This window comes from Macrosteles quadrilineatus, unplaced genomic scaffold (assembly GCF_028750875.1).
Source record: "Macrosteles quadrilineatus isolate MER2022 unplaced genomic scaffold, UCM_ALF_1.0 Scaffold_6__1_contigs__length_79288215, whole genome shotgun sequence".
Lineage (NCBI taxonomy): Eukaryota > Metazoa > Arthropoda > Insecta > Hemiptera > Cicadellidae > Macrosteles > Macrosteles quadrilineatus.
The window spans coordinates 54,950,190-54,977,976 of NW_026542599.1; the positions used below are offsets into that span (position 1 = coordinate 54,950,190).

Sequence of the window (27,787 nt, forward strand, 5' to 3'; positions counted from 1 at the left end):
TCAGAAAGAACCATAGCACCTGTACTGCATTGACAAATCTCTTTAGTGATATGATAGATGCCAAAGATAAAGGGAGATACAGTTCACTGGTTATGCTTGACTACTCTAAGGCATTCGACTCAATGGATCATGATATATGCTGATTGCTAAAATGCACTATTTTGGATTTAGCTATGAAATCACTACCTGGATTCGATCGTATCTCATCGACTGACTGCAGGTTACTATAGACTTGGAAACGAGACATCAGAAACCCTCGTCAAACAACGGGGTGTTCCTCAAGGCAGCTGCTTGGGCCCTGTTCTCTACACACTTTATACAGCTGACTTCCCTAGCTGTGTACAAAACTCTACAGCACATTTGTATGCAGACGATTCTCAGTTGCACTTGTCTTTTGAGCCTGTTTTCATGAAAGAAGCAATTGACAAACTCAACGCTGACCTGGAGAGCATCTCCAAGTGGTAATTTGTCAATAGGCTCAAACTGAACCCTGATAAGTGCACTGTCTTGCATACAGCGCCTTTGGACCAAGTGCAGACCTTGAGAAATGCTGGAGTGTCTGTCTCGACGGCCGGAGTCTGATAGTGCGTGAGAAGGCAAAGACTCTTGGTGTCGTGATTGACGGGCATCTGAATTTCTCATATCATGTCACCTTTGTTTCCCAGCGAGCCTTACGGAGACTAAGAGGTTTGTATAGGTTCAGAGGCTTGCCTGAGGCTGCAAAACTTCAGCTCATGCAGTCACTAATACTGTCAGTATTTTACTACTGCTTCCCTGCATATGGCAACAGCATTTCTCGGCAAGACATGTATCGGTTGCAACGTCTTCAAAACTCCACAATCCGTTTCATTTTCTTTTTGAAAAATTTGCTCATGTCTCTCCCTTTTGAGAAGTAGCTAGTCTGCTTCCCGTTGAAGCCATGTGCAGGTTGTTGACATGCTGCATGACCCACAGAGTGTTGTCTCTTTGTAAGCCGACTATTTACGCGAGAGGCTTTCTCTTCACGACGAGGTTTCCCAGCGCAGGACACGTTATAGTGAGAGGCTTCACCTCCCAAGAGTTCTCTAGAGCATGGGAGGAAGAGCTTCTCATACTTTGGTCCCTCGTTGTACAATGGTCTACCCGACAGCCTGAAGGTTGTTGCATCCAGTGAAACATTTAAAGAAAAATATAAGGATATGCTTTTAAAATTTTTGTAATTATTGTATAGGTGTATAACGGCCAAATAGTAGAATAAGATATATAGCATAGTGACTAAAGTTGTTCTGAAAAGCTGGTGTACCAGAGAAACTTAAGCTTGATGAAGTTACTTTTATTTATTTATAAGAAATCAACATATTTTGTTTAGTTGACAACCTATACTGTACTAACATACAAATCTTGATGCTAGAAATCGACAGATTTTGTTTAGTTGACAACCTATACTTCACTAACATACAATCTTGATGCTGGAAATCAACAGATTGTTAAACTTTAAAAAGACTTGTAATTGGAACAAAAATTATATTCTCTCAACATTCTGTTAAATTTTACAACCCCTAGTTTTGTTTTCTATGTAGGCCTACTATATGATTATGACACGGTTTACAAAACCAGTTCATACAGTTTTTATTCTAACAGGTTGGTCATGCCATACTGTAAAAGGAAATTTTCCACTTAAAAATAACATTGGGTCAATAAACACATCAGTTTTCTATTACAAGAAAGAACACATCAAGCACAAACTGAGAAAAAAGTTACGATCTTTATCTGATGCTTTAAGACTGTATACATTTTACAAATAAAATTGACTCGTAATCGCAAAAAAAATATAGATAACTTTTTATTTAAAAATTATGTGTTGAGATCATCTCTAATATTTTATTCGACTACAGTAACTTCATAATATGGTATAAAACAGTTATACATTATTAAACAAGTAGTCCAGTCTTTCCTTTACAAATCATTGGATAAGTATTTAACTGTGATGGATTTGATAAAGTTACCGGTATTCAAAGAGTGTGTTACAAACCAATAAAGAGAGAAGGGGGTTGGCTTCAAAGATGGATCATGCAATTTAACTTGGGCTGCATGCAATTGAGAAAAAGACAACAGAGGAAGGGGAGTAGGCTACCTAACATGAATCCCGTGAGTTTACCAAGAGGAGCTTCCGGAATATAAATGAGGAGACTAGAATATGTTATAAGAAGAGTCCATCAGCCTAGCGCTGAGCTAAGGAAAAGCTGAATGACATGGAAAACATATGTAGATTGTCTTTCTTTTCGACCAACCTAACCTTTCCTGATTTAGAATTTAACTAAGTTTGTAATCTTTTTCCGTTTAGAAAAGTATAGTGCGTAAAAAGTTGTGACACAGCTTGTTTTTGTTTACCGTGGTTTTATGAGTTTGGTCACATTATGAAACGTTCGAAAAGATACCATTATTTATAATTGGGCTATAATATCAAAATAGTATATTTCGTACCTAGGGTCGAAAATTAGGTTTTGCCAGCTCGAGATCGTTTTTTAAGTTCGAGACAAAGTTGAGAACTTGAAACGATCGAGAGTTGCAAAACCTTTTCGGCCCGTGGTACGAATGCTAATACCCACCCTATACAATGTCCATTGTAGTTTCACCACACCACACTATACAAAATTGAGAAAATATATACAATATACACAATAACAATCAACACAACTGCAACTTAATGTGAAGTTAGAAATATTTAGAGGAATCAGCAAAAATAATAATAAATAGTTGCTAGGCAGCGATGACAATAAAACAAGTCTGTTGCAATGCATATGGACACTGCTAGTGTTTCTGTTATATTGAAAAACTTTAGCAAAACTTATGACAACAAAGCCTACTACTGGACCGAATTACACGCGGTTGGTACATGACGAATTTGGTTGAATTGGGCGAATTGGTTGGTATCTATAAATGAAAGATATTTTCCTGTAGATGTGCAGAATCCCTTAATAAATTAAAATATAGGCTCACAAATAAGTAAGAAAAATTAATTTGAATTTTTTTTTACTAACATGTGTCTTTATGAGTTGCCATGCTGGTGACAAAATAACAACAACATATAAACAGAAAATCCAAACAAATTCCAATCACATGTTTTATTTACAGTGTTGGGTGAAAATAGAGAAGTCTGTACATTAGATATTTTTGGTTGAGTTTTCGACCACGGTGCGAGCTCTAGTTAAAAATATATATTAATGTTTTAATTAAATAAGCAAACAGCTGATTTTCCGCCCTAGGGACGCAAAAACCTGCTTGGTCCCCGAATGATGATGACAGCGGGACTGGCCAGCAATACGTAGCTTTCAGCCTCCAATTAACGTTTGTAAAACTGTTAAAAACATCGAAGTGTGATGAAAAGGTATTCATATAATGACATGAATCGGGTTAAGACCGGTTCCTTACAAAAATGCAAGAAATGTAGATAACACGAATGTCAAATTTGTAATTAGGTACACGAAAAACAAACACATATTTTTTTATATAGTATATTTACGTAGTTTGCGTTTTGCCAATCTATTTGATTTCTTTCCAAATATTTGTCCCAAAAAAGGTAGCACACTAAAACGTACTTTTTTGTAAAACAGTAAAATATCAAATTGATAGCAAATTGCTGATGACAATTTGAATTTGAGATATGATAGATGAAATAACGTAGTACTGATTGTATTTTTCAAGTTTTAATGGTTTTATTCTTCTCGTTACAGTTTAGTTTCAATTTTTTTGTCAACGCCTAGTTTTAGACCATGTAAAAGAAATCTACTTGTTATTTTTGCGGAAGTTTTAATTTTAATGTTGAGGTAAAAATCACTGCTCCATTAAAAAATTTCATTATGTGTTGTCCAGTTAATGATCTCACATGATAAACCCTTTTAAACACAATCAATCTATTGTTGAGGTCATTAGTAATAACATCAAACGAGCTCAAAGTTGCTTAACTTAACATTCTTTAAATGTTTATATTTCATATGTTGCTTTATAAGTCACTAAGACTTGTGATTTGAATTTTAAGATAAAGTAGTTTACCTTAAATATTAAAGCGACTGATTGTGGGTTTCCAACACACCTTAATGTTTGTCAATCATTTTGTACAATTCAGTATCTGTACAAGTTTTGATTTTAGACCATCTAACAGGAATCAACAAGTGGTATTAATGATTGTAATGATCTACATTTTGCTGTTAATTATTCTTCCTATTAATGTTGAATATTACCTAAGACAGAAACAAGTCCATAGAATTGTAAAAGTTTGTTTAGTAATGTGAGTAACAACACTAAATGCAAAAAACAATACTTGCAAGAAAATCGCAAGCACAATGACTGAGAAAAGTCAGCAGCTTTTTGTTGGTTTGAAAATGGACATAGTCCTTGATCGTTTGGTTTTTGTTTGAATGGCCCTAGCTACAGAAACGGATTGGTCACCCAAAACTACAAAAATCATCTCACTTAATGACTCATCTGTTATGTGACTCTCACTGAACATGAATACACAGCATTACAACCCATCGGCCACGTTTGGAGACTCAATTGCAAAAAAAAATATATATATAAAAATAATAATAAAATAATATGCTGCCACCGCAAAGAATAAAAATGAGCAACATAAATCAAAGAAAGACAACACCATTAAGCAATTGAAATTACAGAAAAAAGGAGCGTTTTAAGATCAATGACATATACACTCCTCATGTTATCTTACAGCACCGACCACACTAGGCGACAAGTTGCTTCCTCACAAACCCAGTCCCTGCTCTGTTTTACTGTATATATTATTCAGTTTCAGTTTGATAGTGGTACAGCACTGTCCAGTTGTAAAATATGCCTTTAACACAAATTTGTTCATCAACAAAATTAGGGTGCTGATACTTTTATAGAACGTTACCCTAAGGGATTAAGTATCCGGTGCTGTAGGATTCCGAATCATTGTGTTTTTTTGTTTTTTTTTTTACCTTGTTGTCTTCAATGTATGTCAGGATCATCAGACTTGGCTGTGCTCATTCGAAATTTCGATTAAATGTGTAATTTCAATTTCAAATAAATCACCCCTAAGCAATATTCCTGCAGTGTGATGTTTCAAATGCAGTTTCGAACAAAAGCATTCAGTTGTTCCATATGTAATAAATAATAATAAATCAAAAGTCCTCTTATTTTCAGTTGAAAATCATCCTCCCAGGTAGAAGTTGCTCTTGTATCTTGCCTACTGCGACCAGGTCATGAATAAAAGTCACGGCGACCCGGTTGTTGCGGCCAAGTATGGCTTTACACTTTGTGTGATGTTAGTGGTATAACGATGGGTAATACTTAGTTAATCAATAAAGTAACTCTTTCAAAATCTAAATTTACATAAAAGGGCACTGTAAGTACCTAAATACTATCTTGAGTACACTATCTTAAAGGCTAGTTTGCGGGAAAGTTTAAGGAGTGGTTTTGAATTTTTTAGAAAAGGACTTTATTTTAGCGATGAGAATGAAATATTGGGGATAAATCAATGTACTTTTTAATGTGTACCTGAAACCAACTGGACTTATATTTCAAGGTAAGCTTTCTAAATATTCTTAGAATTTTGAAGTAGCAGCTTAAGCACATTAATTAAATTTACTTCCATAATCTTTAGGATCTAAAATAAATAATTTGAAAAATATTGTTTACCAAACTATCATACACGAGTTATTTTTTAGTTGTAGGTATATTAAAAAACAATGTTATACTATTCATTCACATTTCTTAAGCATCAAATACAAATATGAACATTTAATCATTGCTAATTGAACGTTGTTTTTCAAGTTCTCTGTCTAAATTAAATTATGTTCACTTTGAATTTAATGTGTTGCGCATGCACATATTTCCTCTATTTGATAATTGCAATCGGGCAATATATCTCAGATAATACTTTTTTACTTTAGCAAAGTGGCATTTTTACTATCTACTATAAATAACTCCAACATCCTGCACGTTTTCAATGCCTTTGATTTGAGGAAACAGTTAATGTCTTTAACACATCCAGGCTATATGCTAAAAAAAGCTTCCTCTTTAAAAATTTAATTTTAAATTAATTATTCAAACCATAACCGCTTCAAGCCAAGGGTAGAATTTCCTTTAAGAACAAAGATCACTCCTTTTGTTTCGTTACAAACACAGGGATATTACGTCAAATCCTATAATCCTTTGTATAAGGTTCAATGGTAGTAAGATTACGACATTTGAAGGATTACTATAGTTCGGCCGCTTAGAAAACGACCTGGGCGCTAATGCTAAACCAATGCTGGAGGAGGTCGCTTTCTAAGCGGCCGAACTATACAGATATTTCCATCACTGATATTTAAAAGCAAGATTTTTAAAATTATGACTCAAATTATAATAAGCAACTATGGAAATGTACCTTTGAATATCAAAAATGGTCTTGTAACGAAAAATTATTTTCATAATTTACTGTTCAGAAAACACCCGTTTTTAGTTTTCTAAATCATCAGCAAAAACTTCGTTTTCGGATAACTTCAAATAGAGAACCAAAAAATTCATGGCAAACTTTTCAGTTTGCTAACCTCAAAACAAAATGTATTTGAAAACACTGCTATTAATTACACGATTTTTTTTTAGTTATGTTTGTAAACAACAGAGTTTAGACATAGATGACAACTTTGTATAACCTTAAGTGGTCTAATTTTGTAACGATTAGAAGGTTATTTCCACAGTATGATGAAAATAGTTGATCATCACACGGAGTGAACGTGTCTTTTTTGGTACTTTATTGTATTTATTGTGCTTGTAAAACATGATTGCGTACCAAAAAGAGCTACTTTCGCTCCTAGTGATAAAAACTGCTATTTCTCTTATGAAATGCATTTATTTATCAAATAGAACTGGCCAAGGTTAAATTATCGGAAAAACTTATCCATATCATTTTTATACCTGTTGTTTTTCCTTGTATTCTATTGAATCGGCAGCCAACTTCTTAACTATACACTAGTTGACACACCAGCACCATATAATTGGAGCGTAGCCTACTTGTAAAAAAGTTTTCATGTTCAATGTGAGGGATGACTATGGTTTTTATGGCTAAGGTTTTTAAAATAAAATATAGTAACAAGATACATTTCACATAATATCATTTCATAACACACATGATTCCTCCATTTATGCTAATTCCAAGTTTTTGAGGTTTGTTTTTTAATTTAACATTGTTGCTTGGGCCTGGAGCTAGCTTTGCTTTGCTTTTTGCTCCACTTTGTATATATGCATTTGGAGTCATTTGGCCCATTTGTGGTACAGTTCTATTTCTGTACCAGAAGCAATATTTATCTGCTTCTCATGTGACATTTTGTATTTTGACCCACTTTAAAAGACATTTTAGGTGATTTAGTTGTATGAGTAAACAGTTGTGTTTACTATTTTTATATTTTGCTTCACTTTCGCAAGGAATCCTAAACTTCAATTAGTTATTTGGATTGACAATAAAACAAATAAATCAATGCAGTATTTTTTTGTTTACTACAATTTATGATCGTAAATTAATTATTCTTTCTCTCTCTAATGTGTCTTCCAAATTATTTTCTACTTTATTTATACAATGTAATTTTAATTGATACGTAGTTTTCCCATGTCAATGTGAAGTTAGCCAAATAAGCTAACATAGTTGCTTAAGCTTTTTTGTGATATTTTTAATACATATATTTTGTCTTTTCATCTGCAGTCTAGTTTTTATTTATTTTTATTCAAAATATTTTTATTGATGCTAATTGTTTTTTACTATAAACGTATTCAAATTATTTTTTTTTTATTTAGAAAGTCTTTTAACATAACACAATTATTAAAAATTGTACCTAATAGGACATGTAGATTTTCCGAAAATCAAAGAATGCAATTTCTTTAGATTCTACTACTATAGCCTACTTCTATTCCCTATCTTCTACTGTATAAACATTGCATTAGAAACTAGAGGTGTATGCTTATTGTACCAGTAGGTTTAGGAATCTTTTCAAAACCATTCAAAAGTTAACTTCATTGTGTTGGATGATAATTTTTAGAAAGAAAGGTTTCTTAACAATAAAAAAGATTTTCTTAACAAAAATAAAAAGCTTTTAATGAATAATTTTTTTTGTTATTTCCAAATAAAAAAGCATGTAAACTTTTTAGAAATTTAAAATTTAGATTTTGCATATACCATAATGTCTTAGGTTGTCAAGCATGTCCTACAATTTTCTCCAGAAATTAACTGCTTGTTTTTAAACCGGTGGCCGCATGGTCTAGGCAATGGTCTAGCAATAAGCAATACAATGCTTCACTAACAACCGCAAGCCAATCAATTTAGGATTTCACAGGTGGCGATACTGCGAGATCCGGTTATGGTTGCTGTCTGGTTGGTAACAGTGGTTGACCAGCAGTTTTATATTTTAGTTTCATGACATTATTTGTGTTTCGGTTCCTAGACACTCATTTTTCGGTTCCTCGCCGTTATGTGTGAGTTTTTGAATAGTTTGGTTGTAGTTTCTCAACTATTTTGTTTCAGTTCCTCAACATGGCGAGCGTGTTCATGAGGATATTCAACCTAATCTGTATGATGCTCCTGATCGGCCATTGGTCTGGGTGCCTACAGTTCCTTGTCCCAATGCTGCAAGGATTCCCTTCCAACTCCTGGGTGGCCATCAACGAACTGCAGGTACGTAAATTTAGCTGATTGGTTGAGTAAAAATGGATTATTTAGGCGTATCAGCCTTATTGTGGACTTTATGCTTACGTCGTATGCTTCAGTCAGATAAACTTCAGGTCCTTCAACTCCAACATCCTGTCACAATAGGAAATTTAAATTTCATTACAAATCTCATTTTTTAAGATTGGACGAGTATTTTTTTTCTTTTTTTTTAGGGAGAGGTGGGAAAATGCATAAAAATGCATGTCTTCGGACACTAGCTTGGGAACACTTGTCGCACTTCATCAGAACTAGGCCGAGTTTGCCTACGCCCGAGGGGCTTACGCCGTGTCTAGCCGTTTATTTCTTATCAAATCTAGACTATGTTCCGATCTAGATCGTTCATTTTTGCTTGAAGGACATTCCGGACAAAGTGCGACCAGCAGTCCCAGTTGTCCTCACCCTTCAGCAAGGTCTCACAAATCGATTCAATCGACAGCACCCCAAGATGTTGAATGGCCTCCTGGCGAAGCATATCCCATTGTGGACAGCGGAAAAAAGTGTGTTCCGCGTCGTCGGGAATGCATGGGCAGTAAATGCAGTCAGGTGAATTCGTTTTGGCCATCAAGTGCAGGTACGACTGAAAATAGCCGTGACACACAATTTTTGTCGTCCATTACTAGTAGTACGCCAATTCTGTGCGTAATGAGATACACGTGGAATGAGTGAACGTGAGCGCAACGGGCGAGTCCACTTGCACTTACCGGTGTCACTGGTGAACACAATGTTATTTGAATCACCAAATCTCAGTTAACAACAATCATAACTTCTCATTCATTATTTAACCGAAGTCATTGGTAAAATTTGTGGTGGATTTTCAATAATTATCAATTGGTGGTAAATCCATCGTTCTTGTACAAAACATCTTTTGTAAATTCATCTCTTTAAAATTATACACAAAAGCCTAGTTTAAAAGAACGTTTGTTTTTAGAAATGTTTCCTTATTTGTTATTAGGCTTATCATAAACAAAACGAGGAAACACTGATCTAATCTAACTTAACGTAATTGCCGCAGCACAGTGTAAAAGAGGCAGCTTCCTTCACCACTTCCTTTGTAGTGCACCTTTTTTCCTCCCTTCCCATATAGCATTTTAGTGTTTAATCTAACTAACACAAACTGTTCCCACACATTTAGAACTGTTCGTCTATACCACTTCCTACGACTTTTGGTATTGCAGAATGCAGATAGATTAATCTAACTGCCACACACAGTTCCTACACTCCGCACTGCTTGGCTTGACTACTTACTTCACCACTTAAAACGTCGTGGACCTGTTCCCTCCCTTTCCATAGCATTTTAGTATTGCAGATACATTAATCTAACTGTCACAATGGGTTCCCACACTCAGAACTGCTCGCCTTTACCACTTCCTTCACCACTTCCTACAACGTGTAGGCTACCTGTTTCCCTCCCTGCCCATAGCATTTTAATATTACAGATAGATTAATCTAACTGCCACTTCCCACACTCCGCAGTGCTCACCTTGACTACTTCCTTCGCCACTTTCTTTTTTTAATACATAAACTGTATATAACTGCCGACTAATATTGTAAAGTTCAATTTATTATTCTGGAAGTTGTAGAATTACGAGAATGTCATATATTCATAGACGTCAAACGGTTTACTCTATGAATGAAAATGTTTAGAGAAAATGTCGTTCTCTTTGTCTAGAGTAGACAATAAAAATGTTGGTCGCAAAATGTAAACAAATAAAAGGAAGAATAAGGTAGCTTCTAATGTTCTTCTCATGGGACAAAGTTTAAAATGTACTCTTAAGGTTTTATAAATACTAGTGATCAGAATCGTCTAGAATTTTAATGGTATCTTCCCAGTGGTGTCATTATTATTTGTGCCAAATTTGAACACTATATTAGTGTAACGGTTCTTGAGTTTTTTTATCCTAACACAAAGACACACAGAAACACAGACAAGTGGACAACTAATCTCCGACACAGTTATACACGATACATAAATTCATTCACTTTGTTCACTCATCTAATATTAAATGAAACAGCTGATCTTAGACTATAAAAAATCCACACAGATCATCTCACACCATTCTACACTCATCCTTCACTCATATTTGAGTTAAAAGACACACCTAGGTGACGTTCCAATCTCAATGATTAATAGTCTTATATATTTAAAAAATTTGGTTTTTCCTTTCCGAGTTCGTTTGACTCTTCTACCCGACCAATGTTCATCATTGAGGTCTCAAATTGAAGGTATGCACGCACAGATTTGACATCAAGCATGGGCATATATTTATCTATAATCCCACTCGGCTTATACGTAAACGAAATTTGCTCCCCATGTATTTCTTATGGGAGTTAAATTTGGTTTTTCAAGGATTTCACATCAAGCTTTGGCATATATTTACCTACTGTATTACTCGACCAAAAAACGTAATTTGATTCATTTTCAAATTCTTACTTCAATTTAAGATGTATTTTACCAGTTATAATTATATAGCCTAATCCTTTTGGTCTGAGAACCTTCAGTGAAATACCGGCTTTCATATAAGCTATTAGTTATTCAAATCGGACGAGTTTCAAGCAAACGCAAGGTGAATAACCAACATAAAAATTATTTTCATAAGGTTTTTCTATGATTAAAAACCAACCTCTCCAGTATTGCTTATGTTTTTGATATGTTTTAGTTTTAAAATAATCAGAAAATTATAGGCTTTAATTTGAGCTATTGATCATTTGAAAAGTTAAGCTCAAGATACTGGACTACTCAATCAAAAATCATACATTTGATTATTTTTCGGATATAATATTTATTTTAACGCTGCGGAGCAGCATGGGTCCTCTAGTTAATTAATAATTGATAATCTCAATTTTTACAGCTATGATTGATTTATTTATAAAAGGTGATAAATGAATTTTCTCTGAGCAAAGGGCCAAACAAGTCCTTATATTGTCAGATGTTGTAAAAATCTCAACAACAGAATATGTTCTGAATGTTCCATTCAAATATAAAACTGAAATAATAAACTGATCAAATATTTATTAATGGATATGAAACAATGCAAATTTACATAATACAATAATGATAATGTCATTGTTCTACAACTATCGTGATTTATATGGTAAAGTAAACATTGCAATTGAAACGAGGTAAATTATTACATAAGAATGACTAGTGCTTGTATTATTATAAAAGGATTTAGTAATCCTTTGTAAGCTTAGCCATTGTGTTCTGTAATTGTAAACAGCCTGCTGTTAAACAAAGAATATACAATTAGTTGTTAAGATTAATAAGATGACATCTCACTGGGGGAGGGTTACCGGGGGTGGGGGGGGGGTACCCCCAGGTTAATGTGTACAAGCTTTCCAGTTTATTTCAGGGTTCAAGAAATAAAAAAAAAATTAACTTGAATAATGTGATTGACACTTGTGCAAATTATCAGTAACAGACGCCGCTAATCCGATGGAGTTTAAGTCTAGCCTGCAGGTGGTCAGTACAGTAGGTATGTCCGATATTATCACTTTAGGTTGCATACTCCTGTCTATCATACTTCCCTTCTCCAGTGCAATTAACAAACTAAAATCGTTTATAGAACTCAGCACCTTTTATTATTTAGATCATAAAAATACATTCTTTAAGATGAATCACAATGTTACAAGATTTAGCCTGATTAACTAAATATTAGAAATGTTGCCACTTACCCATCGCCACAGAAAGAAATAGACCGATACAGGTATATTTGTGTAGCCTAGAGTGTTTACCTGATTTAACTTGGAATCCTATGGAGATGAACTGAATAATTTGTTCTCTGACAGTTTGCTCAGAAGTTGCAAGGGAGTTGAAATCTGATTCTTGTAGCTTGTCTGGAAAAAAACACTGTTGGTGAGGATTATGTTTTATCAATTAGTATTAGAGCTGTTATTGTAGGGGCTAGTCATTAGGGATATATTCCTATTGATATTGTTCTTATTGTCAAGTTAATTTTTTATTGTCTTTAGGAACACAATAAATGAGTAATTATTTCTCAAGAAACGACATTGCTTTTGGTTTCAACCATTGATTGCTGTATTTTTTATTACACTACTGTGAGATGCAGAAAGACATTTCATAGATGTTTACTGATTGATTACTGATCTGTAAAGTTTTACTTTTTAACATTTTTATTTTTACCTAGAAATGTAACAATCCTCAAAACCCCAACGCTACCAAAATAAACATGGAAAGCTACCTGTTGTAGGGTTGTGTCCTTTTCATTCTTCTGACTCAATTCAGAGTGATAAGGCATTTATAAACCAGCAGCCATGTATAAATGAATACTTTGTTGAATCGGAGTGTGAACTGTGTCGCCTCGTCTGACACCTAGAAAATTTCTGGTCCACACACAAGGAGTGAACAAACTACTATTCTAAGATGTAATGGGTCTTTAAGTATGTTGACCAGGCTTGTAAGCGGGTAACTCCTTCACCCAACTATGTGTGGATTGTCATGGTGACAGATGGCACAGAGAGGGATACATGGAGGTTGCAAGGTGGTCTGAAGACTACAGGTCACGACAAGCGAGTAGTAAAATAACATGTGAAGAAAATCAGAGAATATTCATAGAGTAATTAGGTCACAAGTTTTCAGGGATATGAGATGTTTACGTTCAGGGATATGAGATGTTTACATTGAAAACGTTTAGTCTTTGTCAGATGAAGTAACCGCATGGAGCAGGGCCAACACGTCACAAGTCACCAATAAGTCCTATAAAAGACTCCAAGAGGACCACCCTGGTGTAGTTTGTGTGTGTCGAGAGTCTTTATAAGATTTTTGAACAGTTGCTAAAAATTAGCTAGCATGGCTTGTAATTTGTACGTCTCCTGTACAATTGTATCTGTTTCTGCTATGTTTTATTGTAACCAAGGTGAAGTAAAATGTTGAACAAAGTATTTTCTTGTTCGCAAGGGCAGTCCCAGGGGAGGGTCAAGGGTGTCGTGACCCCCCCCCCCCAAATATTATACCAGGGGAACTTTAATAATTAATTGTTATACCAAATCGTTCAACCAAATTCATAGTCTAGTAGTTTATATAGTATATATAGTAAATAGTAGTCTATACACTTGTGGTGAACAATATGACTAATTACAAACTCTAACCTAAAATTTGGGATCATTCGAGTTAGACTATTTTTTTTTGTACGTTGTGAAAAGTATGGAAGATTGGCAGACAACGGACGCTTTCATCAGCCAAACAGCAGTGTCCGATGCTGGCGTTCGACGTTCGGCCACATTCTTCTTCTTATTTAATACTTCTGCATTTAATGTTATCATTCATTTTAACCTAGATGATTGATTGAAAACTTGAATTGGCCATTGGATAAAGAATAGTAGGCCTATAAAAGAAGTTTTATCAATAATCGCTTGAAAGGTAGTTGAATATTAATTTACCTGAGTTAAACGTTAGGAATTTGTAATTCAATGGTTACCTACCATATTAAATTTTAAAACTTTCAATATTTAAATAGTACGAGACTCATTGACTATTGATAGTCAAAGATAGTATTCATATTTTCTTAATAATTACCTAGAAGACCTGATATCATATTTAGGAATAGCACAAACCAATTGGATGTGTTGCTAGCCACGAAACAACGGTTCGGTTAATGTCTCAGACTTCGGTGCGGGAGGCACGGGTTTAATTCTCCGAGGGTTTAGTAATGAGAACACCGAGAACCAATTTTTCTGGTAGCAGTGACGGTGATGGGCACTCTTAGCCCCAACTCCTTGTATTTAACCAGTTTGTAAAGTTCCAAGTAGATTATAATGTAGCCTACACATTCCTTTACTGTGATCATATCCATTACCTTTACTGTACTACCTTTCAAACATTTGTTCCTTTCAACTGTAAAGTCCAAGAATTTCCCTCTACTCCTGATTTTCACCTACCCAAATTGCAAAACTATACAGTAAAAGTATGTATGTTTGTGTAAAGTCTGGGTTTCTTGTGTATAGTAATTAATTCAATGACATGTTTGCAGGAGGCCTTCTGGTTAGAGCAGTATTCGTGGGCTTTATTCAAAGCCATGTCACACATGTTGTGCATCGGTTACGGCAGGTTTCCGCCTCAGTCACTCACCGACATGTGGCTTACTATGCTCAGCATGATCAGTGGTGCCACCTGTTATGCGCTGTTCCTCGGACACGCTACCAACCTCATCCAGTCTCTTGACTCCAGCAGACGACAGTACCGGGAAAGGGTCAGTTACCTCATTTTAGGATAGATTAGTGAAAGTGTGACCTTTTGTAAAAACTACTGCATTATTTTGCCATTTCGAAAAATGTTGAGAAGTAACTAACTAATAGATTTGGATTTAAGAGCCTAGAAGAAACTTTGATGCTTGAATTTTGCAATTCGTAATGAAACGCCAATTTGTTTTGGTTGATTTTGCAATTTTAATTCATCTTCATCACTCACATAAGGAGTTGACTATAATGATATCTCAAAGAAATACTCTCCATTTTATATTATGGTAAATAATCTTAAAATATTGAGCAAAGGTGCAGACAAACTAACTGTCCTTATTGTAACTAAGAAATTAATATTTTTAGATGTTTACATCATTTCGTCTTCCAGAAATCAATTTGAAGATTATCTTTAAGAGTTGGCAGGAGTCAATAATTTTGAATTGTTGTTAACCGTCAGATGTCAGGGGAAGCAGTGGTTGTCCGAGGGCCCATCTGCAAAAACATGCGTTCACGTAATTATGCACCCTAAGCTTAATTAACGAGCAGAAGATTTTATGTGATTCTAAAATATATTTTCCGTATGAATTGCTTTTTGGATTTTTAAAACTTTTGTTTTAGAGGTTGAATAAAATCACAGTTTAAGTCAAAATATTTATGTAGTTTGACAAAATAACAATTAAAATTAAAAAGAAGGTAGCAAATCAAATCCGCGGTTTCAATAGCTTTAAAATTATTTTACAACTTTTTATCTTGATAAACCAATACCGTAATATGCTTCAGCCATTAACATTGCCGTTATGAGCAGAAAATCCGGTCCTGCCGACTCTTAACTAAACAAATAAAAAAATTATGAGTAAACTCAAAATGTCAACATACCAAAAGCCACTATTTAATATCAATCATAAACAAAAAAGAAAAATCAGAATCAGAAGTACGAAATTGGGACTACTTTTTGCTTATATTGCACTGTGCACATAAGCTTTGACTATTAAAACTTCAGTATCCATTAGTCAATGACATAAGTCATCCAGACAACTTACAACAGACCATATTCACCTATTGCCAGCAACATGATTATCATATAATTGTTGTTGATAAATTGTAGCAAAGATTGATAAGGAATTTTTAGAAGAGTCTGTTGTATATATCACTTTATGGTGATGAAAAAAGACACATTTTCACGGAACTTCAAAACTAGTCCTTCATGGACTTGGTAAACTGTTTATTATAGGTTTACTTATCGAGAATCCAATCTCATTTACTTGGTTTTGTTTGTAACTTGCACCAAATCAGGACCACCCCTTTTCTTTTCCAGAAACATATTATGAAGATGAAACGTAAACTTTGGAAGGCAGTGGAGGAAATTAGTGTCTAACCCTCTACAGTAGAGAAGCTCAAAGTAAACTCTGAATAACCGGTTCATTTATAACCATACGGTTTATTCAAAGACAACATAACTAATTACAGTAATATTTATTCAAATCGCCTGAATGCATGATTCAACAGTAAGTTCGTAGTGGTGTCAACCAAAAACTTTTGTGCTCCAATTTCTTAATAAAAACCCGGTGTCATTGAAAAAAACTTCTACATCAAAATATCTTTAAATTATGCAAACTCCCTATTATTGGAACATTAATATCGGCATAACATTAATTTAAGTAGATCTTTTGATATTTTCTAGTCTTCTGTCTAAAAAATTTAACAATGATATTTTTAATGGATTTGTTTGAATACATTTTTATTATTAATTTGACAACAATAATTGGGCAAAAAAACTTTGATACAAACAAATTTTAAATTCTGTAGAATTTAACCTATCCTGTGACTATTCTACCTCAGACCATTTTGTAAAGCACATTTTGGAGGTAAGTTTCAGACCGTGTGGGGGAAATCTGGTGCTGGTTACAGGTTTTAACTTGTTTGTGGCTTTGTGTGTTCCGAGTGAACTAACTAAACTTGTGGTTTTATGTGGTGGAAAGTTTCTTATGTTCTATGTTGAGTTAATAATTTGTCTGTTAAAAAATCTTTCTTTTACATCTTTCCAAAGATTTGTAATAACTTTAAGCTAATGTAAAGCAAGATTGGTCAAGTTGCACCTTCATGGTTTCGTTTCAATTATTTACCCCCTGCAATTCAGTGGAACTATTGTCTAAATCTGAACTTTTGTGCGTTATTTTTTATTCCAAAGACAACCATGCAACTGGGTTTATAAGAAAGAGCAACCAATAAATGGAAATAAATTGTGGCTTTTGGGAGTTGTACGTTTTACATCTTAATTGTGCTTTTTGAAATAATTTATTTGTATGTATTGAGGTATTTACTTTATATTTTAAATTAGGTGCCTGTAGAAGTTTTCACTTACTTTATTTTAACTTCAGGTATAGTATGTCTAAGAACAGTCTTCTGACTTTATATGCTTTAAATTGTTCAAGGTATTAATTATTTAGATTAATTTTGATGACAATGTTAAGAACTGTTTCGGTAAATATTTTATGAAGAATTACTTATTTGTAATATACTTTTGATACTGATGTAGAGGCAATAAAGTTTTCATTTCAAGATGTTATTTTAATTCAAGCCGTTTTTTCAACCAGGTAAAACAAGTTGAAGAGTACATGGCTTATAGAAAGCTGCCGAGAGAAATGAGACAAAGAATAACAGAGTACTTCGAACATCGGTACCAGGGAAAGTTCTTCGACGAAGAGGCAATCCTGGGAGAGCTCTCGGAAAAACTGAGAGAGGTAAATCTTCATATTTTGTAAATTATCTCCATTAGCTGAAAATCTAATTAAGTGAACAGCATAAAGGGTGTATCAAGTAAACATGTAAAAGGGCAAAAAATCTGTATTTTCAAGGGATCAACAGCTAAATTTATATATTTAATTCCGTAAGCGAATCGGTCCCCACTAAATATCTCGAGCTAGGAAAAAGTTAGCATTGCTGTTGAGGATTCATTTTAAAGCTTAAGGTCCAAGGACAATGGGATAAAGCAGCAATTGCTTCTATGGTCCCCTAGTATTAAATTAATAGTCCTTATAAAAAACTAAGGTCGTCATCTGTGTTTACCGGACGAGTGTGGTCCATCCCACATACAAGCACGGTAAACACATTTTGGATGATTGACGTACAATATATTTCACTATAGGCCTATTACTCTACTAATCTACTGTGAAATTAATCCGTTGTGGTTTAAATTAACCACAACTCTGTTTTTACCGTACAAAAGTAACACATCACCAGGTAAGGATATCAAGCTGGTTGGAAATATTTGGCAAACTCCACCATGAAAATTTGAACAACACATAAGCTTTGAAAATAATCACAGTTTTAGTCAATATATAATAATGAGTTTTAGTGTTGTTTTTGTAATTGTAGGCCTATATCAAACTCTAACACAGCGATTTGAAATTCTGAGATCAAGGGACCTCATCATTCAATTGATACCACTGCGTCTAAGGCCCGGTTCACACGAACGACAAACCTAGCAGACTAGGCTTGGACTAGGTAAGCACGACTGGGTAGCGGACCACAGGATCAAATGGAGCCGTTCACACGAGCCTAGGACGCCGACTAGCTAGTCGTGTTCGAGCTTGATGTCCCAAAACCTAGTCGGGCCCCGCTTCCCAGTCCGTCGTGGCAACTACCCAGTCGCCCAGTCGAACTGCGTAGCAGTACATGTAGCCTTATGGGAGCGTTCACACGAGCGATCGGGTAGTCGAGCTGCAGCTCGCATTCTTACCTTTGTTCTCATTGTGCACCAGTGATGGAACCGAGTGGTTTTGATATCGATATTTTCACCTAGTCCGTAGACATGTCGCTCGTGTGAACCGATGTGATCCTGTGCTCCGCTACCCAGTCGTGCTTACCTAGTCCAAGCCTAGTCTGCTAGGTATGTCGTTCGTGTGAACCGGGCCTAAAGCTTTGTTTTTATACTCTTCTGACCTTCAGCAAAATTGGGTACAGAGAGTGAAGGCAGTTTCAGAACCCCATTAAAAACTAACACCTACAATTTTGATTTTGTATTTTCATTCCCGTTTCAGCCCTCTTGACTTAAGTCTTCACCAAAATCCTTTGACAAGTCTTCTCCAACTATGGACTTTCCCATCCATCCTCTAGCATCTATTTAAGTTATGTTCCCTTTATCTTGCCATCTCAGGTGTGGATGACCCCTCCTTCTGGTATTTCAAAAACTGACCCTCCCCCCAAATACAGTTGGCACCTCTCATTTTGCACAACAAGCACAGGCCATCAGAGTCTTTGTGTCTTAGATAAACCTCAATAAGTCTTTGCCAGTAGATAAGGCTGTGAAGAATTTCATCCTGGAGGATTCAAAAACCTTCATTTTTGTGTAGGGGGCCAAATATTCTGCAAAGGACGAAGGATTCATCTGTCAAAAAACCTCAGTACATCCATCTCAGCTGTTGACTATGTACAGTGTTTACAGCTGTAAAATACAACAGGGTAACTAATATTTTTGTTTGTTGTGTTTGATATATTTATTTTCCTTAATTTGTGCAGGATGTCATAAACTACAACTGCCGGTCGCTGGTTGCGTCAGTGCCATTCTTTGCCAATGCTGATGGCAACTTTGTGTCAGATGTGGTGACAAAACTGAAATATGAAGTCTTCCAGCCTGGTAAGTGTCAATCAAATGATCAATAAATTGATCAATCAATCAATCTTTATTCACCTATATATTGAGTACAGTGTTACAACAAGAAAGTACCTGTCTAGATGTAGTGTTTTGCCAATCAGCCTTGGATGGTTGAGTGTCTAAATTGTAATAGATCTCATTACATAAAATTATCAAAGATAGAACATTATGAAATGAAGTTGAATCATCAACAGATTATGGTGCTGAGAATTTTTTATTAACTTTTTAGATAATGTTTAATGTGAATAAAAGAAGTCTTTGAGAATAAACTAAGGCTAAACAGTAATTAATTAACAGAGGACGGTCTTTATCTTTTCTAAAACAAATTCCTTGAATTTTGTTTTACAAAAAACTATATAATTATAACAAATTTTTCAAAATGGTTTCATTAAAGAGCAACAAAATTCTCACTTTATTCAATTAAGTTGTCTATTAAGTACAGTAAATAGGGAATTGGGGGAGTTCTAGCCCAACCCATCAATTCAACCTACCAACCTACTAAATCAGTTATGTGTTTCAATAATGGAGATAGACTGGAAGTGCTTAATGTAAAGTGCTAGCTGTGGAAGCACATCATGTAATATTATAGCAATGAATGAAAAATTCCATGTCCCATCCCCATTTTTTTTTTTTTTTTTTTTTTTTTTACTTTTACTATTATCAATTAAAATCTCAATTAATTAAAATTATACTACAACTCTCATTTGAATCATCCACATTCTAAATTCCATCCTCTCTCCCTTACTAACTCATATTCCAACATTTCAAACTCAACTAAAACCATGTTGCAGGTGATATTATAATAAAGGAAGGCACAATCGGTACAAAAATGTACTTTATCCAAGAGGGCATCGTCGACATAGTCATGGCGAACGGAGAAGTCGCCACGAGTCTCAGCGATGGCTCCTACTTCGGAGAGATCTGCCTTCTCACCAACGCGAGGAGAGTTGCGTCCGTGCGAGCGGAAACTTACTGCAACTTGTTCTCGCTGTCAGTTGAACACTTCAACGCGGTGTTGGACCAGTATCCTCTCATGAGGAGAACGATGGAGTCCGTGGCGGCTGAAAGGTATCGTAAACATAAAGCTCGGCAGGAGGAGGCCCTTAGGGCGGGTAAAGACGAGACTCTTGGAGCGGATGGACTGCGGGAACGGAAACACGCAGAAGATTTACACGAGTTTTCACAACTGTGATAACGATAATGTCAGGTGGAGACAGGGAAGACAGAATAGTGAGAGAAAGTATTCTTGCAGAAAGTATCCATTTTTCAAAACAAAAATATCAAAAATATTTTACATTTTTTCTTTGTACCCTAATCAAGTTTTTCTCACTTAGTAGATGCAGTACAAATGTTAATTTATATCCATCCCAATAAATTTAGTATTTCAAGACTTTTTACGTGTTTTACCATATTATTTTACACAAAATTACCATTAAAGATGTATACAAAACTTGGTAGCTCAGTGTGGCAGCTTGTTTGTCCAGCTGCCTGTACTATCTTATCTTTGCGGTCAGCTCATATGACTTATACCTTAATATTACTTGGCTTTCTTCAGATCACTGTACAGTTCAATAGTCTTCATGGACAAGCAGTTATAAAAATAAAAACCATTTTAAAAATATTACTCTAGAAATATAAATCTATCAAATAAACTTTAATGTTGTCTAAATGTTTTAAACTAAAATTATATTTTTTTACTAATTTATTTACTCATTTACTCCACAGTTTTCAAAGTAAAACTGTTTAGAAAATGTTACTAATTCTAGTAATAATAATAAAAGTACAGTATGATAGTAATAATATTACTGGGTACTCCAAATTAGTAACTGCAAGAATCTTTTTTTCATCACTATGGTAATTAAAATTTACTTACTTCCCTTGTCTTTACACCATCCTATATTGGGTGGAAAGGAGTTACAACTTATGATATTATTTAGACAATAAAGACTTCAAAGAAGCCATAGACCTTTAACACAAACATTTGTGGTTGTTTTACATTATTTTGTAAATAGTTTATTTTAACAAGCTAGTTTTTATGCCTTATATTAAAGTAAATATTTGTTATAATTTAAATTTTACTATTATTTGTACATTCTGTAATCCTAATTTGTAATTATTCGTTCAGTAGACATGGCAGCCGTATACAATTTTATTTCAATTTAATTGGCATGGTTTAAGATATGTTTTAAAATTTTATTTCCGCACAAAGATAATTTATGTTTTTTATATAAATTATTATTCTGTATAGAATATCCAGGCCAAGAGATAGTAAGTTTAGTTTTTTAAATGTAATCAAGTATAAGACCTATTGATGAAGTTAAAAGTTACATTAATTTTTCTTTTTTAATATTATCCATTTCTCAAACGTTTAAAAATAAAGTAAAATTTTATTTTAAAGTATGTGCTGCCAATAATATATCAGGTTTTGCTTTTGTATTTAATTTTAGTTTTTTATGACTTATGAAAGATATTTAATCAAAATAGTTTAATTGTTTAATTTAAAGATCTGAACTTATCCGCTTTTATTTCTTAAGTATTCTTTGTAGATTAGTTTATAAACTATTTCAATCATAGGCCTAGCTTTCTACATTAACTAAGATCTGGGAAATATTTTTACCCTCCAGATATTTATAACTCATTTTTGTTATTGATATTTTTGCCAGAAAACTTGCCAAGAATCATCTAAAACATTAGGTTGATCAAAGTTTAAGTTAAGGGGTCTAATTTTATTTTGAAGTTGTGTATAAGTTAAATTTGAAAATATTTCCACTATATCATTACATTATTGATACCTAAGAGATCAAGCTATGGACTAAACATTTCATACGTAAGTGTGCATGGTGCCATTTGTTGTCGTTTCGCATGTTTTTGAAGACCACTATTTGAATTTTCATTAGTTTTCTTTTACTTTAGTGTTTAGTTTTTAACATAAGAACTTATCTTAATGCATATGAGTAGAAAAAGGTTTTTTTTAATTAAATATAGGTACCTATAAGAATTTTTTACTGAAATAGCAAATCACCCCACCTAGTAACAATGTCAATGGTAGCACTTAATGCTAAAACTAGCCAGCATAATATGCAGGGTCCACAAAAGTCCAGGAACGGTGTTTTAAACCATTTCAGAAATTGTAATGCAACAAAGCTTCACATGTAGCTTGCTTTTACTGTACTGTAAAAATCTACTTTTTTAAGCAAATATAAAATTTTCCATCACACTGGAAATAGTCCACCAGAAGTCAGAGAGCATATTAAATGGTTATATTTCTAACATAAAATGCACTGAGGCAATATTCTACCATACTCAGAGTAGACTTCCCTTCCAATGTAACATTTTGAACCCAAGAAAATAGATTAAGTTCCGATTCTAGCCACAACGGCGGCAGTTTAAAATTACAAAGAATGGCAACTTAGCTCAACAAGTTCAAGTTTGTAATTTTAAACCACCGCCGTTTTGGCAAAAATGAATCTTTTGAAGTTTTGTTTGCCCACTTTGTTTCCCAATAGAGGTTTTATTTAATGTACTATAATTTCTACTAAAATTGTTGTAATTTGTTGTAAAAAAGATCCTGAACTTGTAGTGGAGCCAGTGTGTTGATACTCACACTCACTATTAAATTCCTCAAGGGGTGCACATTTGTTTAGACCTTTACTAACTTGAATTTGTTTACTTTCAAAGTAAACTATGTACGATTAATTTTAAAAGAGTCTATTACCAACTGGAAATATCAGAAAAACGTGTTGAAACTGTTAGAAATACTTTTTGTGTTTTACAATAAACCTAATTCATTCAGATTTTCATTAAAAAGTCTATGTTATCTATCAAAACTGAGCATATGGCTTTTTAATTGTGGAGACGGATCTCCAATGCATACAGAAACAATCTTAGCTCTATCTTTGTCGTTGTTGGGTTGCCTTACAGCTTAAAGTGGGCTAAAAGCTATAGGTGAGTGGTGTATAGAACCTGAGCCCCGAGTACAAAAAGCTCTGTGTTCCAAAAACCAAACCAGTTGCACCTGTCTTTTAAAGTCATAAATGGTAGAATCAAACAAACTATTCCATTCATAATAATTTTTAATAATGTACTCTACTGTACACAAATTTAATGTATACCATTTAACATCCAAGAAGAGCATACAAATAGTGGTCTTCTAAGTTTATGTTGATGATTTCTGTTGCGTCATTATTTATTTATGTTTTGTTGTTTAGTTGTGTAGTGTTTTTTTTAGTTTGACGTTACCACAGCTTCTGAGCAATTGTGATACCTTGCATGCGACATTGTGATATGCTTTATTGTATTTTAATAAATATTGTTTTATACAGTGTATCTTTGAGTTACCCTTGTTTGTATTATTTTGATTATTGTAAAAATAATAATAAAAAACTAGTAATTTTAAAGGACACTAATCATACAGATAAATAATTTATCTCTATAAGTAAAATAAAATAATTATAAACCGACCCATGCAGCTCCGCAGCGTTAAAATAAATATAATATCAGAGAAATAATCAATTTTTTTATTGAGTAATACAGTATCTTGAGCTTAACTGATTCAAACGATCGATAGCTCAAATTAAAGCCTATAATTTACTGATTATTTTGAGTCTAAAATATATAAAAAAACATGAACAATACTGGAGCTATTGATTTTTAATCATAGAAAACCCTTATGAAAAATTATATTGATGTAGGTTGTTCACCTTGCGTTTGCTTGAAACTTGTCCGATTTGAATAACTAATAGCTTAAATGAAAGCCGTTATTTCACTGAAGGTTCTTAGACCAAAATATATGGGATTATATAATTATATCTGGTGAAATACATCTTAAATTGAAGTAAGAGTTCTAAACTGAATCAAATTATGTTTTTTGGTCGAGTAATACGGTAGGTAAAGATAATATGCCGATGCTTGATGTGCAATCTGTGCGTGCATACCTTCAATTTGAGACCTCAATAATAAAAATCGGTCGAGTAGAAGAGCCAAACGAACTCGGAAAAGATAAACCAAATTTAACTCCCATAAGAAATACATGTAGAGCAAATTTTGTTTACCTTGTGGGATTATAGATAAATATATGCCGAAGCTTGATGGCAAATCTGTGCGTGCATACTTTCAATTTGAGACCTCAATCATGAAAATCGGTCGGGTAGAAGAGCTAAACGAACTCGGCAAAGAAAAACCAAATTTAACTCCCATAAGAAATACATGGGGAGCAAATTTTGTTTACGTATAAGCCGAGTGAGATTACAGGTAAATATATGATAAAGCTTGATGGCAAATTTGTGCGTGTATACCTTCAATTTGAGACCTCAATCATGAAAATCAGTCAGGTATAAGAGCCAAATGAACTCGGATAAGAGAAACCAAATTTAACTCCCATAAGAAATACATGGGGAGCAAATTTCATTTACATAAAAGCCGAGTGGGATTATAGATGAATATATACCGATGCTTGATGACAAATCTGTGTATGCATACCTTCAATTTGAGACCTCAATTATGAAAATCGGTCGGGTAGCAGAGTCAAAGGAACTCGTAAAAGAAAAAGCAAATTTTTTAAATATATAAGATGAGCAATTTTAAAATTTTGATTTTGGTATGTTTAGTTAAATTTTCATAGACACAGAACTTTTGTTAAGTTAAATTCTATATTATGATTTAAAATGTTAGACAACTTAGGTACGGTAATAATTTTTTTTTAGAACTTTTTACAGGGAATTTATAGTCTGTTTTTAGTTGAATTATTTTGAAAGCACACATGCGTCTTACCATTAGTTTTGAAACAGTATTTAATCAAAACCACAACTTAATAAACCAGCTCAAATAAAAGTAAACAGAAAAGATTTGAAAAATTTTAACAAATCTGAACAAAAATAAATGTAGAAATTCATCCATAGTAAACCATGATAATAATGATAACTTAATCCTAGCTGGGTTTTTTGTACCTATTAATTTGTTTTGTTTATGTTTATTTACCGTATTTAACTTTTTGTGCATTTTGCTTCAGTTTTGTGTTTGTTGTTCAAGACTCGTGGAAGCTCTATGGAGTATTTTTGTTTTAGTAATTCATGAATACAAAATCTATCTATTGAAAAAAGAGCCAATTAAAATATTACAAATTTTGTTACAATATAAATGTTGTAGTTACTTGCCATACTTACACAACAAAAATATTCCATAACAAAGGAATGATGCCAACTCACTATACAAGCTTATAATTCAGGTAAGCCATATGTAACCTATGTACAAGCAAAACATTTCTTTATAAATCTTCTTGGACTCGTGTAACATTAGTCAACAGTTCTGCTTTTTTGAAAGGCCTTAGTCACTAACAAGACTACAAGATCGCGCCACTCACTTCTATTCATACTTAATACCTACATTTGTATGGTCGCCATTTCAGAATAAAGTATTCAAGTACTAAGATGACATTTGTACAAATTGTACCTTTACAAGAATTTAAAGACTTATCATGTTTATGTTTGGCAACACATTATCTAGCTGTGGTACCTACTATATTTATTGTTTTTTTAAATTTAAACTTTATAGGGTTATTTTTAAGTCTTAAAATGGCATGAAATATTATTAATCATTAAAGATTAATCAAACTTCAGCACATATCAATTATATAGGCGATGGTAACAAATCAATCAACATTTCAACTTACTTTCTCATTTTTCCTCTTACTTAAATTATGACTCCATTTTATCATGCCGAAAATAATTCCTCAAAAATGCTTAGCGCTTTTGCGACACATTACACAATCAGCCAAAACTTTACTCGAGTCAACCATCTAACAATGTTTTTGTTTTCAGACTGAACAAAATTGGGAAGAATCCCAACCTGGTGTCGCACCACGAAGAAGAAGAAGAAGAGGAAATGGGGAGTGAAAGTAAAACAATAAACGCGGTTGTGAACGCGCTTTCCGAGCAGGCGGAACACGCGAACACTTCGGTGGAATCAGTGGGGAATCGTTCACTGATCAGTGAGTTGGGACGTAGCTTACACATTCTGACGGCCAGTTTACCTCGGCCTAAGTCGGAAAACAACTTTGCAAATGTTCAAGATCTTCAGATGAATCAGCGGCCCAGTTTCCACAAGTCGGACACAAACACGTTCCAATGACGACGATGCTCGCTGGAATAGTCGAGCCTGACCTTGTTATTTTATCCACTTGGACGGACGTTCACCATCACATTCGTAGCAGATTTTGTATTTTGAATGTTGCGCTTCATAAAGTCTCGTGACTTAATTTGGACCTGAGTTTTTCAAAATGAAAATAATTTATAGTAAATGAGAAATTAGGTATCTATTGAAAATTACAAAAATATGTAGTTACCTACGATATACTATATTTTTTTCAAAAAAGATAATATAGATGGATTAGTTAGACCTAACTTTGATAATAAACAGAAGACGTAATACTTCCATCTATTGACATCGGATAATTGTTGAGACACAGTTTTTAATGTTTGTACAGTAGGTACAACAGATAGTCAAACTTATTTTCAATACAATTTTGTTCTAATTTAGAAATGTAAACCAAATCAGTTGTTCTGATTTTTACATCTTTGAAAAAAATACCGGCAATATTAGGTTTAGTCCAAATTCATTTTTGATTTCAATAACCTTCATTACATATCAAATTAAGTCAAGAGGCAATTTCATAACATTTCTTTTAAACAAAGTTTGTAAATAAAACTAACAAAAAACCAATAAAAAAATGTCTTAGGCGAATGTCCTGGTGAACCTTGTCAGCCTTTGTTTTCAGTTCTGTGTCTTGTTGTTCCGTTTTTCAAGCTGCTCATTGTCTTACTTCTTGTTGTGTTTTGCTAAAGTTTAATTTTGAAAACTTTTATAATAGTTGAAACTTGTAAATGTGTAGATTGCAACTTTTATATTTTATAAGAACCTGGGAACTTCCATTTTTGAAACAGAAGGGGCTACGTGAAATGACGTTTCATTAGAGTCTCCTAGATTCTAGGACCGTTCACTGTGCGGCTCACCAAGCAATTGTAATTTTAGAAGATTGGTTATATCCGTTACGATTATTTTTGCCAAGTGGGGAAACGTTCTATGACCAACCTGTGCCTTTGAATGTACCACTTTGAAAAACCATGTAAAATAATCACGATCATTTTGATAACGCAAGCTATTCTGTTTTAAATTCTGTTCAAGTATAATTGCATCACTGACACTTGATTTAACGTTATCATTGAGTTTGAGAAACATACACTTGAGTT

At 33.8% G+C, this 27,787-nt stretch overlaps 1 protein-coding gene across 6 annotated transcripts in view; it reads left to right on the forward strand.

Moving 5' to 3' along the window:
* Nucleotides 1-27,126, forward strand: part of LOC128996878 (potassium/sodium hyperpolarization-activated cyclic nucleotide-gated channel 2) — a 378,895-nt gene extending 351,769 nt beyond the window's left edge. For 2 of the 6 annotated variants that reach the window (XM_054422398.1, XM_054422399.1), the window contains exons 7-12: nt 8,513-8,662; nt 14,683-14,901; nt 17,485-17,631; nt 19,409-19,526; nt 20,336-20,612; nt 26,360-27,121. In XM_054422398.1, coding sequence (XP_054278373.1) covers nt 8,513-8,662; nt 14,683-14,901; nt 17,485-17,631; nt 19,409-19,526; nt 20,336-20,612; nt 26,360-26,669 — 1,221 coding nt within the window. In that variant the 3' untranslated portion in view covers nt 26,670-27,121. Of the gene's footprint in view, nt 1-8,512; nt 8,663-14,682; nt 14,902-17,484; nt 17,632-19,408; nt 19,527-20,335; nt 20,613-26,359 lie in introns of all 6 variants that reach the window. The other 4 variants (XM_054422396.1, XM_054422397.1, XM_054422400.1 and 1 more) reach the window with 4 other exon arrangements.
* Nucleotides 27,127-27,787: the final 661 nt, after the last annotated feature.